General features: G+C 58.7%; 1 protein-coding gene across 33 annotated transcripts in view; it reads right to left on the bottom strand.

The window, feature by feature from the left end:
- Positions 1–12,545, bottom strand: part of KIF1A (kinesin family member 1A) — a 40,833-nt gene that overhangs the window by 11,184 nt on the left and 17,104 nt on the right. For 13 of the 33 annotated variants that reach the window (XM_039391186.1, XM_039391190.1, XM_039391189.1 and 10 more), the window contains 21 exons: positions 11,246–11,325; positions 10,868–10,974; positions 10,168–10,251; positions 9,877–10,057; positions 9,723–9,795; positions 9,379–9,472; positions 9,109–9,257; positions 8,774–8,952; positions 8,549–8,686; positions 7,451–7,705; positions 4,106–4,224; positions 3,941–4,026; positions 3,499–3,637; positions 3,169–3,337; positions 2,739–2,829; positions 2,256–2,374; positions 2,039–2,094; positions 1,268–1,376; positions 1,099–1,165; positions 923–1,007; positions 472–577 (listed from right to left, as the gene is read on the bottom strand). In XM_039391186.1, coding sequence (XP_039247120.1) covers positions 472–577; positions 923–1,007; positions 1,099–1,165; positions 1,268–1,376; positions 2,039–2,094; positions 2,256–2,374; positions 2,739–2,829; positions 3,169–3,337; positions 3,499–3,637; positions 3,941–4,026; positions 4,106–4,224; positions 7,451–7,705; positions 8,549–8,686; positions 8,774–8,952; positions 9,109–9,257; positions 9,379–9,472; positions 9,723–9,795; positions 9,877–10,057; positions 10,168–10,251; positions 10,868–10,974; positions 11,246–11,325 — 2,486 coding nt within the window. The remainder of the gene's footprint in view (positions 1–471; positions 578–922; positions 1,008–1,098; positions 1,166–1,267; positions 1,377–2,038; positions 2,095–2,255; positions 2,375–2,738; positions 2,830–3,168; positions 3,338–3,498; positions 3,638–3,940; positions 4,027–4,105; positions 4,225–7,450; positions 7,706–8,548; positions 8,687–8,773; positions 8,953–9,108; positions 9,258–9,378; positions 9,473–9,722; positions 9,796–9,876; positions 10,058–10,167; positions 10,252–10,867; positions 10,975–11,245; positions 11,326–12,545) is intronic. The other 20 variants (XM_039391199.1, XM_039391203.1, XM_039391201.1 and 17 more) reach the window with 2 other exon arrangements.

A 12,545-nucleotide genomic window follows, 5' to 3' on the forward strand; every position in this document is an offset into this window, starting at 1 on the left:
GGGTGGGCATCCCCAGAGTCACCCACACCGATGGGAATAGCTTTCCTGCATCACTTCCACACAGATGGGGACCTGCCATGGTCACAAGTGGCCTTTCCAGCAAGTTTGCTGGGAAATGGGAAAAACAGCCTATGTGGCAGGTCCCCCCCAGCCACAGAGGTGGGACGTCCTCTCAGCACTGGCACCAACTGGCTGTGTCAGGCGGCCACAGCTGGTACCAGAGAACAGCACCCACACACAGATTCCCTGTAGTGCTCTCCCCAGCACATCAAGGCCTTAGGGAGGAGGAGGAAGAGGGCTGGCAGCCCTGAACACCAAGCAGCTCCAGAAAAACCCTGCCTCAAGGCAGCAATGGGTCAGCAGGACCCTGCAGAGGGTCCCAGAGCTCTCCAGGGAAGAGAGGGACTGCTACTTGCCCCCATCCATCCCTCACCACAGCAGAGGAAGAGCAAGAAAGAAAGCATCACGCACCGGTCATCCTGGGAGGGGTGGATGTACCCAGAGGAGAGGATGTTCAGGGACAGGATGTTGGGGTCAATGAGTGACTCGTCTGCTTCTGGGGTGTTCCGAATTCGACCTGCAAACATAGCAAAGGGATGCCTCTCAGATGACAGGCAGTGGCCCTGTGAGGGTCCCCGCAAAGACAAGGGCAGACCACCTTCCTGCAGCCCCCCTTGTCAGAGGCAGCAGCTGCCCAGCGCTTGGCCATTCAGCACTGGAATGCTAAGTGGCATTCCAGTGGCAGAGTGAGGTGTCCTGCCCAGGCAGTGTCCTGGTGCCACCTGCCAGGCAGCTGCCACTTTGCTGTTGCAGGGCAGGAGGGGAGATGAAGTGTAAAGCCCCTCATGGGAATGTGGGAACATGGGAACGTGAAACAGCCCAAGGAAATGACTTGGTGGGGCTGAAGGCTGGCTTGGCTTACCCACAACCAGCTCCCGCACTTCCTTCCAGCGGATGAGGCTGCCTGTTTCATGCACCAAGGTGACGGTGATTCTCCTCTGGATGCCCTGAGACCCACAAGGCCAGAGAGAAGGGACAGTGGTTAACGCATGTCCCAGCAGGAGTCAGAGCCAGGACAGCATTTTGGGCAGAGAGTACCTGGTGGAGGAGGAAGGTCCCATGGCACGGCATGCCTCCACGATGGTCCACAACAGCAGGGATGTAGCTGGAAGAGAGGATTGTGGCATAACACAGAGTCCTGCCAGCCTGCCCAGAGGTGCTGAGCACTTGGCAAATCCCGTTGCCTCCCTTTCCCAGCAGGACTTACTCGCCATTGGCCTCCAGCTCACAAATCTCAAAGAAGACCATCAGGTCGTACTTGCACTGGCAGGGGCCGGCACTGGGCCGAGTCATGGTGCTCAGCTTTGTTGCAGGCACTGCAGTGGGTTGGAAAGACAACTAAGAGGTTGAGCCCACCGCTGGGGGCACACGATGGCAGGGAAAGGGCAGAGCAGGCAGGGACCGTGGGAGCACATGCAGAGGCGGCAACAAGAGCGTCATCCCAGGGAGCTTGCCAGTCACTGGCGTGCCTTCTCCCTTGCCTTGCCCAGCATGGGGCACCAAGGGTGTCAGCATGAGGCTGGCCTCACCCATCCCCAGGATGCACACCAAGTGCCTGCAGTCTCAGCGTGAACACATCCCAAACCACACAGTGCAGCTTCAGGCACTGTTTGGGGACAACCAGTGGGAGGCTTCCCTAGTGGTGGTGTGGTGGCTGCACAGCCAAACCCCTGCAACTGGAGTTTCAGCAGCCAGTGCTGAGGGGACCCCAACACCCCTGTGGGACGGTGGGGCTAGGTGGACATCTGAGCAACCCAGGACAAAGAGCGTCCTCCCTGACACTCTGCAGGAGGTGAGATGGAGCCTTTGCATCTGCTGAGTATTGCAGAAATTAGTGTCTAGGGCTTTGGGGTGCTCTGACCCACAGAACATTTTCTGAGTGCCCCTGCAGTCCTAACTGGTCCGTCTGGGGAAGGGAACACTGCACCCAGCATGGGAAATATGGGCGGGAACAGGAGCAGAAGGCCAGGTTCCGTACCTGGTTTGGAGAGCGGCATCACACGAGGGAAGTGGCGCCGGGATGGCCTCAGTGGGCTGCAGACAGAACCGGCTTGGTTAAAGCATCCCCAGGGATCCCCAAACCTGGCCAACCCCACCTATGCCTTGGGGCCACCCTTTCTCGGGTCCCCAGGCAGCCTGCTGCACCTGGAGCCCCCGGGGCAGCCAGGGGCTGGGGCTGGCCCAGGGGTGCCCACCTCAGGACGTCCTTGCAGAGAGGCGGGAAGGGGTGCTGCTGGTAGTGGCCAAACACCTCAAACACAATTGGCTGGCTCTTGATGTATTCGATGAAGGATTTGGTCACCTCCACAGCGATCTAGAAGAGAAAGAGCCACCGCCAGCACAGTTTAGCTGGGAAAGGGGACAGAGCCAGTAACAGCACCCTTGTGAGGGTGCAAGCCCGTCTGTCCTCTGCATTCCTCACCCATTCCTCCCCCCATTCAGGGATGCTCTCCCCACCAAGACCACTGCTGTGAAATCCCAGCCTTTTTGGGTGGACAGCAGTGTCTTTTGGTCTCTCCCTCACACATCCACCATCTAAGGTTGGCTTAGCTGGGTGGCTGTGTAGGGCTGGGAAAGCCAGGAGGAACCTGCTGCCCTGGGGAGAAGATCCAGCCAATGGCCCCGCAGAGACCCCAGCAGCCACATGGGCAAAGGGGTGGAAGGGGAGAGCTACGCACATTTTGGACGTGATAGAAGCCCAGTGGTGGTCCTCGTCCTGTGTTCTTCAGGGGTTCTGTCGAAAAGGCCTCATCGTGGCGATGGATGAAGCTGTGGAGGCAAGGAAGGTAGCTGGGGGGCTGTGGGATGGGGACATGCTGGAGCAGGGAAGGGAGTGAAGGCAGGAACCAGGACAAGAGGCCGCTCCCCCTGGGGCTGCCTGCACCCTTAGCTGGCACAGCACTCCCCAAAGCTGATGAGAGTCTTTCCCTGCCTTTTGCCAGCAACTGAACAAGGGCACTGGCACATTCCACAGCCCTTGGTTTTGCCTCCCCATCCACAAAGGGCTCACAGGTGGGGGGGTAGGGCTTCCTGACGTTCACCACCGGCTCCCAGGTGATGGCTGGAGCATGGTGGGAGATGCAGGGCTGGGAGATACTGGGGGCTCACTTGAACTGGCAGAAGATGTCTGCGTATTCTGCAGAGATGCTGGAGGCTTGCAGGACCGTCACACGGAAAGTGAAGATGCTGCCCAGCTTCAGGTGGTCCAGAGCCACCTCCAGCGGCCCATCTGGCACAGGCTTCTCAGGGCTGTCCAGGAGAAGGTCCTCTGGGGTCACTGCAGGGATGGAGAGGCCCTTAGCAAGGCAGGGTGTCACCCCTTCAGTGTCTGCCAGCAGCCCCACACTGGGGCAGTGGGCTGTTGATGCTGGGGCGGGTGCAAGAGGCTGTGTTCTGGGGCAGGGGACTGCTCCCAGACTGCCTGTCACACCTCCTCACCTGCGCAGGTGTTGTTGTTGACTTCATCGGCAGAGGGACCCAAGTCGCTGACCTGCCCCTGGCCTTCGACAATGCGCAACTCCTCCTGAGAGGTCCCCGAGCGAGACATCCCCACAGACGGGCACGACTCTGACTGGAACTGTGCCGGAAGTGGGGCTCAGGGATGCTGGTGATCCCCGAGGTGGTCCTGCTTGCACCACTGCTAGCACCCTAGAGCACCAGGGCACTGCCAGCTCTCCCCTCCCACCTTGTGGCAGCCCCTCTGGGACACAGGCAAGAGTGGGGTGCACGGGTGGGTGCCCAAGGTCTGGGGTCTGCCTGATGGTCCCTTTCCCATGATGCCTGCACCTCTAGGAGCCTGGGGGTCCCTGTGGGGAGCATCGTGGTGGCAGGCAGAGGTCTGGGGTCCCTGAGCACCCACTGAGAGCTGGCCCTGCTGTACCTTCTCAAAGTGCTGATCATCAAAGGAGATCTTGGCTGTCCCCGACTGCCGTACACCAGAGCCGTAGTCAGGGGCTTCTTCATCCGCTGGTGGAGGGATGGGAGTGAGCCAGCACAGGGGGTGCAGGGGATGCAAGGGGCACATTTTGGGAGCATTCTCTCCTACCTGAGATGGCCTGGACAGCCACGCGCAGGAAGCCCTTCACCTCACCCTTCTCGCTGACGATGGCCACGCGGTGGACCAGGGGCACAGGGTAGAGGAGGTTGCTCAGGTAGACGAAGGCCCTGCCAGAGAAGGGGGGGGACACACAACAAAGGGGGAGAATGGTCACTGCTCCCACCCGCAGGTCCCCAGGCATGGCTGGCGTGGCCGGCAGCGGCCGGGATCCCAGGTCACCGCTCAGGGCACGACCGCGGTGCTGCAAAGCAAAACTAAAGAGAAGGCAGCCAGGGCCAGGCGAGGGGGTGGGGGCAGCGGGCGGGCAGCGTGTCGCGGGCGGGAGGGTGGGCAGGAGGGCGGCACGTGCCGCAGGCAGCACCACAGAGCACACCAGACTTGCGGACCCCTCCAGCTGTCACCTCCGCGGCAGGCAGGACTGGAGGGGGCTGCACTGGTGCCACCATGAAGCTGGAGGGCAAGAGGACCTTCTCTGTGGTGGAGAGCTGGAGGACTTAGGCAGGAGGTGCTGTGACACAACTAGGGGGTGGCTGCAGAGTCACTGTGGGGAGGACAGGGGCAAGGCAGGGGGAAGGGTGGGTGACGAGGGAGATGGAGGCTGTCAGGAGCAAAGGAGGTAAGAGGAGGAGGTTCTGGACAGAGGCCAGAAGTCTTCAGAGATGAACCTGCTGGGGTTTCCTGGCCCTGGCTCTGCCCACAGTGTCGCAGGACCACTGGAAGGAAGGCTGCATGGCGTGACTGGCAGCATGGGTGGCCTGTGTCCTCCCTCCCCATCCCTTCGCACGCATAGCTTCGGGGTCCCGGGTCACCTGCCAGCATGTCACAGGGATGGATGGCATGCCTGGCAGGTCTGAGCCTCCCTGCTGTCCTCCGTGGCATACAGGTCACCAATGCTGCCACGGAGAGGTGCTAGGGTCCAACATGATGGCTGCACCATGTCTGTGCCAGCACCTCCTGCCAGGCCACAGCTCTCTGTTTCTCAAGCATTTTGGGTCCTCTTGCTGCCTCTCTCCACCTCACTGCCAGCTGTCCAATGGTCCTCTGGGTCTGGCCATGGTGGCATTCCATACCCTCCACAGTGACAAGTCACCTTTGGCGCCGAGCTCCCTGCTGAGAGGTGCAAGCTAGCAGCACTGCTCCCAGCAAGAGGGGGTGTGGGGTGCCCAGCACCTCTCCCTGGGGCACCCACCAGCGTCTTGACATGCAGTGTCGTTGGGTGTTGCGGGGTGGGATGGCGCAGGGGCTGGTCAGGACATCTCTGCTTCAGGAGGCTTCCATGAGGGTTGCAACTCCAGGCGGCTGGCAGTGCTGCTCAGGGCATCCCAACCTCACAGGAATCTTCTCAGACATTCAGCGGTACCCCAGAGTGCCCAGGGGCTCTTGCAGCCCTACATTTGCACCTCGATCCCCAAAGTCCAGAGGTTCCCCTGTTCTGATGACTCCCATTGACCTCCAGCTGCTGCTCGAGGCTTTTTCCATGCAAAGTGTCTCCAAGGTCTCAAGCAGGTGATGCCAAATGAACGTCTCCTGATGGGCCCATCTCACTGCATCTCTTCTTAGATGCTACCAGGGACAAGTGGCTGGACCATGCCAGGGCTTCCTGACGGGACCACATGCTCAGGGAAGCTCTCAGAAGCACAGGGATCTGGGTGCAGCCGCCCACTCAAAATCACAGGGCAGCTGCTGTGAAAGCCAAGGGGTGGAGAGGGCAGGGAAAAGTGGGAAGGAAGTGGGGCAGGCAGGGAGGAGGGGGACAAGTGTTTCACTAGAGGAAGGAGGGCAGGGACACTAACCACAAGATTGGTGAGGTGCAAAGATGGCATGCTCAGACCAAAGAAAAGCCTTTCCAAAGGAAGACAAAAGTGAAATAACCCCAATTTTCGCTAAAGCTTTGAAGAGATAGAGCCAGCAGCTAAAAAAAGAATAAAAAACCCCTTAAAATAACCAAAATGGAAAAAAAAAATAGAAGAAAGAAAAAAAAAAAGAAAGAAAGGGGAAAAATCAAAGACAAGATCCAATCATAAACCAATCCAAGCACACTTCACAAGAAATGTGGCCGGCAGAGCTGCTGCAGGGGGAGCCAAACCCAGGGCAGACTCAAAAGAAGTTGGAAGGCGCTGAGCTCTGGGGAACATGCCCCCGGCACAGAGTGGGGCCGCTGCCACAGGGCCTTGTTTGGTTTTTCGAAGTGCCCTTGACAGTTTTGGGGTTGTTTTGATATGGTTTTTTTTTTGTAAGGAAAAAAGGAAAAAAGAAAAGAAAAGGGGAAGAACCCAGCTCTTTCGGTCTGAGGCTGCAGGACTCTTACCCCACCTCCACCCTCGCTGCCTGCTCTGGTCTCTCCTCCCCACCACATGGCCTGGCTCTGGCACACCAAGGAAAAGGAGCCCCAGATCAGCCCATTCAGGGAGTCCCAGCCTGGGGCAGAAGCTCTGGGACCAGCTCCTGGCACACAGTCCCTGGGGAAAACACCAGAGAGAGCTGGCAGCACCACATCCCATTCTGGGGAATGGGCATATGGCTCCAGGTTTGGTGGCACAGCCGCCTTTGGGGCAGCTGGTGGGCTTCTCTGGGCCAAGACTGATGGAGCCCAGTGGGGTCTCCCAGCCAACAGGTATGAGAAATCAAAGCTCTTGTTCTTGGCTGGAGCCGAAGAAGAGTTGGAGCCTGCACCCAGGTCCCCACAACCTCCCTGGACATCCCCTCTGCCAAGCTGGCAGGTGTGGCCCCAAGCTCAGCACTTGGTACAAGCGGCAAGAGCAAAGACCACTTTTGACACTCCCTCCTGCACCCAGCTCTCTGCTCACCCCCCTCAGCTTCATCCTCTCAACCACCGGGGAACATCCAAGCCTCTGCATTTGGGGGACTCATGCTGACCAATGCATGGGATGGCCAAGCCAGAGCCAGAGGCACATGGGGTTTTAATCTTGTTCCCAGCAAGTGGCACCACAGGGCCACCCTGAGCCGGGTGGGAGGTGGCCCTCCCTGGGACAGACACACCCAGGCTAGAGACCTCCATGTAGCTCCCCCGGCTCCTTCAGGGATGGACATGCAGCAGAGCTCCCCTTCTCAGGGGCTCCCCAAAGAGGGACCTGCCTAAAGACAGGTGCCATCCACCTCGTCTTGCCATCCCTTGCCACCACTGTGCTCCTCACAGCCCTACCTCAGCGGGCACCTCACCACCCCTCCAGGCACCTGGGCTTGGCGGCAATCCCAGCCAGCCACACCCTTCACCTCCAGGACGCCCCGGAGGTGGGAGTCGTGTCCAAAAGCAGTTCCCTCATGCGAAAGAGCTAGGTCCTTCCCGGCATGCTCTCCTAAAACCTCACCAACCTTCCTACTAAACTGAACAGGGGGAAGCGGTCGTAAAATGGATCCCGGCCATCACACAGCGGGCACTCCGGAAAGATGTCTTCCTCCAGGTCCTCCTCCTCCTCCTCCTCCTCCTGCCCCTGGTGCTGCTCGTCAGCAGGCTCGGTGATGTCGGAGTCGGGGTTCGAGAAGGTAGGGGAGGGGGTGAGATCAGCCATGCGCTCGCTCATGCATGTGTTGAAAAGAGGAGAGCTGTTGCAGCCAGAGATATCTGAACTAAGGTTAGTACAACAAGATAGAAGACAAGTTAACACCAGCTGTTCCAAACAGAAAGAACAGGAATTTTGCTTTTTTTTTTTTTTTCTTGGTTGGGTTTTGTGGCAGGTTTTTTGTCTCCTTAAATCAAGGGACATTGGGAACAAAGACCTGCCCATCTGGTACATCTCTAAAGCCACAAACGACCGGAGAAAAAAACAACCCAAGGAACTGATGTGAATGCTGGGGACTCCCCTCGCTGGCTTTGCAGGAAATGTAGGGATGGAGTGGGTGGCACAAAGCTTGCCACCACCCCTCCTACTGGAGGGAATCTCTCCCTGTGCTGCAGCACGGGGGGATGCCTCCAGGCCATGCAGCTCAGCCCCCTGATCCCCCTGCCCGCCGGGGCAGACCCTTTTTCTGGGGTGGCCCATCTTCACTGCTTCATTCACTGCACCCTTCCAACCGCTGTGCGGGAAGCACAAGGAGACACGTGGCACATACTGTGCAGACAGATGCTCAGACACCAGTGTGTGCACAGGGACGTGTGCCCACTGGGGTGGAGGTCGCAGCTGGCACAGGCTCTCAGCCTGCTGGACAGCCGTGACCCCTGCAGCCCACCAAGCCCAGAGCCCATGGCTCCCAGCACTGGGTCAGGGCAGGCAGCAGAAGCATTGCCAGCTGCCCACGGGTCCCTTGGGGTCCCGGCAGCCAACGTGGAGGACAGTGATGGCAGGTAAGGCGGGCACTGGGGTGCCACGGGGGGATGAATGCCCTGCACGTGGCGGGCAGCGCTGGCAGCGTGTCCTCCCGCAGGACCACCTGTGGGTCCCAGCCACACTTCAAAGGAGCCAAAGCGCTCACCTGCCGACCAGCCTGAACCAGGGGAAGCGGTCGTAGAAAGGATCTCCACCGGTCACCACGTTGTCGCAGTCCTCGATGACACTGGAAGGCACTTCTGCTGCTCGGTCATACATCTCCCGCATCAGGTCCAGGCGCTGCCTGCAGGGAGAGGGGACAGAGATGGCAGCAGTCAGACACAGGGCTGTGGGCACCCAAGCCCTCCCGGCACAGCCATCACTTGCCCACCTCAGCTTCTCCAGGGTCCAGTAGTGTGTTGCCCCATTCTTCTGGTCCTGCACCTCTACGGCCACAATGGTCCGGGGGAACGGCCGCTTCTCCCGGTCCTTGGCAGCATCAGGAGGCAGCAGGTCAGGAGGGAGAGGCGAGTACAGTGTGTCTGTGAGGAGCACAAACTGGAACTGGACCTGGAGAGGGGCAGAGGGCATGGTGAGCCACCCGGGAGGGCAGAGGGTCCCATGTGGTGCTTCTGGCGACCCCCTCCTCAGCACTTCCCAGCTGCCCATTCGCTTGGCCTCTGCTGTGAGTGCTGCAGCAAGCCAGAGAGGAGCCCAGCCACCCACCTTCTTTTTCAGCTCCACACTGATGGCGTTGGCTTCCTTGAGGAAGATGGCGTTGCCCCAGAGCAGGTCGCGGAGGGAGGTGAACTGGTACCACTTCCACTTCCTAAAGGCCCAAAGGGCCAGCTCGAACTCCCGCTCTGTCCATTGCACTGCGGGGACACAGAGGGACAGTCACCCCACTGCCAGGACATCGGTGCCCAGGGCACCCACAAATCCACTCTGTGCTCCCACAGAGAGCATCAAAACCTTGTGGTGTCACGCAGCCCTCACCCTCATCCTCAGGTTCTTCCTCTTCCTCATTTGCCTCAGGGTAATACCTAGAGTCCATCTGCTTCTGTAAAGCCTCCAGTTTGCTCTCATAGTCCTGGGGGAAGCAGGAGGAGGGGTTATGCAACCCACCGATGTGACCTCACTCCATGCTGCCATATCACACTACTCCCCCTTGCAGGATCCCAGCCTCCTCCCTCCTCTGGATCTGTGTTTGTGAGGACAACTCCAGGAACAACAGGTTTGCCCTTGTATTTAGAACACACAGAGCTACCCCATGCAAACATCTGCCAGGGCTTCAGTCATGCCTGGGCAGTCTCAGAAGGAGCTAGGTCCTGGCCACATACCAGCCTCTGCTGCTCCAGAAGGTAGTTTGCCTCTTCCCGCTCCCTCCGGTACTGGTCCTCCAGCTCCTGGAGCCTGGGTGGAAAAGGGGAAGGAGAGGATGACCAACCTGGAGGTGGACACCCAACTCCCTAGCACCTCAGCCCATGCTCTTACCGCTGCTCCATCTCCTGTTTCATGTCGATGCCCTGCTTCTCCAGCAGCTCTCTCTGGGCAAACGCCCAGTCCACGGGCTCTGCGGGGGTCTCGGCACACGGGGTCCGCTCCCGCTCCTGCCGAGCCTGCTCGGGGTGGTTGAAGCGGAAGACGTGGCTCTTCCCCATGATGATGCGGTTTCCTGCAGGGATGCACGTGTCCTGGGTTTAACGTGGGACAAGTGCGTGGCCCCCCGTGGGAGGGAGGGAGGTGGGTTGGAGCAGCACTAGCGTGCCAGCCCCAGGGACCCACCTGAGCGCAGGATGCTGGGCTCCGTCACCTTTTTGCCGTTCACATAGGTGTCAGCACCTTCACAGGGCTCCAGGGTCACTATCACTGAGGAGGTGGTGGAAAGGGGAGAGGGGAGGTAAAGTGGAAACAGAGGATAAATCCTGCATCTCCAGCTCTGCTGCTCTGGCAGCCTTGGAAGGTGAGACCCACCACAGACAGCACTCCAAGTCTGGGGGGACACTCAGGGGACCCATCAGCAGCACCCACACCTTAGGCAGCCAACGGGACTCAGCCAACCCGATGTTAATCAGAGCAGTCCCAAGGATTAAGGGAAGCTGGAAACTAAATGTGAGAGGCGGCCAGAGCCTCCAGGAGGCAACTCCATCTTCCCAGGCTCATCTCCCACAGCCCCTTCACCCCCAGGTTCCTGCCATTTTGGAAGGTGAACTCTGCTCCACATCTTGGGCAGGGGAATCAGCTACAGACTGCTCAGCCAGGGTGTCCCTGATCTCCCTGCCTTGCTTTGCTCCCCCATGCCTTGCATAAGCTCCTGTCCCAGCCATGAGGGTTGTAGTTCACTCTGGAAGCATGGAGATACCACACCCATGCAGGAAAGCACCACTAGCTTGAGGAGGGCAGGACCCCTGGCTGGGGGCAAGTCCTGGGGACATGCAGAGGGGTGGGTCCCAATGGCAGTGGGGCCCCTCCAGACAAGCAATACCTTCACCACTTGTTTTGGTGTCGCTGCGGAACAGGCAGTGCTCTTCTTTAATGAAGTGCCCGCTGAGAACGATGTCCTGCCTCTTCTCAGCATCTTCTCGGCCAACCCTGTGGGGGCAACCCAGCTCGATTATTCCTCAAAACAGCCCCTCTTGAGTCTCCCCTCAAATCCATCCTTGGGGCTGACAGGAGCAACCCTTGGTGCACAGCAGGACCAACATCCCACACGAGATTCCCAGGCAAATACATGTGGCCATGGCACTTTGGGGATGCCCCGGGAACAGTGCCTGGAGACAGCTGTCACTCTGCTGACCAACTGGGGAAGTCAGGTGCTGAGATATGGACAAGGCTCCCACCACTCCACAGAACCTGGCCTCACCTTGTTATCCCATCCTTGATGTAGTAGAGAAGACATTCGGACATGAGTGGATCCTCATTCAGGTTGACCAAGTGCGGCGTCTGGGAGAGATGAACAAGGAGTCATCCCAGTGCACCCTGTCTACCCAGGCACTGAGGGATGCTCCTGAAGAGGTGGGAGCTCGGTAGCACTGCAGACTGCCACTGCACTGGCTCTCTTGCCCTCTTGTAACTCCAGGATAACCTGCCCAGACAGGTACTTTTCCAGGGGACTGCAGAGAACCAAGCAGCTGGGAGGAAGGTGCCCTGCTTCCACATGCCTCCTTGCTTTTCTCCTCCCAGGGCTGAGCCCTGGGTATGCTTCCCCCGGCCACCTTTGAAAATTCATGTTCCAAACAGGCCCAACACGGAGCCAAACAATTCCCATGGGGAGTCCCTGCTACAGCTCAGAGTCTCCTGGGGCAGGACCCTTCTTACCTGTGCTGCATATTATAGAACCATAGAATGGTTTGGGTTGGAAGGGACCTTAAAGCTCATCTCATTCCATCCCCCTACCATGGGCAGGGACACCTTCTATATCCCAGCTTGCTCCAAGCCCTGTCCAATCTGGCCTTGGACACTTCCAGGGATGGGGCAGTCACAGCTTCCCTGGGCAACCTGTGTAAGGGCCTCACCACTCTCACAGGGAATATCCAATCTACCCCTGCCCTCTATCAGGTCAATAAAGAAGTGCCCATTTTCCTCCACTGATAGTACAAGGACAGAGGAAGCACCTGAAAGAGCAGGTCTCAGAGGTTCAGCCAAAAGCAGTGGAGAACCTGAAGCCATATCTGCAGTCTGAATTTCACTCCCTGGTCTTCCTCCAAACAGTTCCCTCCCATCCCTTTCCTCCCCTGGGTCACAAAACACTTTGTTCTTGACAAGAAGGAAATTTCTCCCCCAGTCACAGACCTCCCTGCCCACAACCAGCTTAGCTGCTGGGATTGCACCTTCAGGGAACAGGGAAAGTCCCAGGAGTATGAGTGAGTGAAGTTCTGAGTTTCCCAGACAGAAGAATAGTGACCGTAAGGAACACTGCATCAGCCTGCTGAGACCCAGCATGCAGAGGGGTCCCCTCAACACGGTGCCACGAGCTCTGGCTGACAGCAGAGACTCACTCCAAACTGGGCAGCAGAGCTGGAGGTCAAGGGAAAGGTGGGCTATTCTCCGTGGTGGCTGGCAGAAGTTGGCTGTAACATTTAATGTCTGGCCCCTCTGGACAGACACGTGGTCCTGGGGGCTGAGGCTCCTTCACTTGCAGTTTTTGTCCAGATTTGCAAAGC

The sequence above is a fragment of the Pipra filicauda genome, unplaced genomic scaffold, assembly GCF_003945595.2.
Source record: "Pipra filicauda isolate LSUMZ 115617 unplaced genomic scaffold, ASM394559v2 scaffold90_size2875636_pilon, whole genome shotgun sequence".
NCBI lineage: Eukaryota > Metazoa > Chordata > Aves > Passeriformes > Pipridae > Pipra > Pipra filicauda.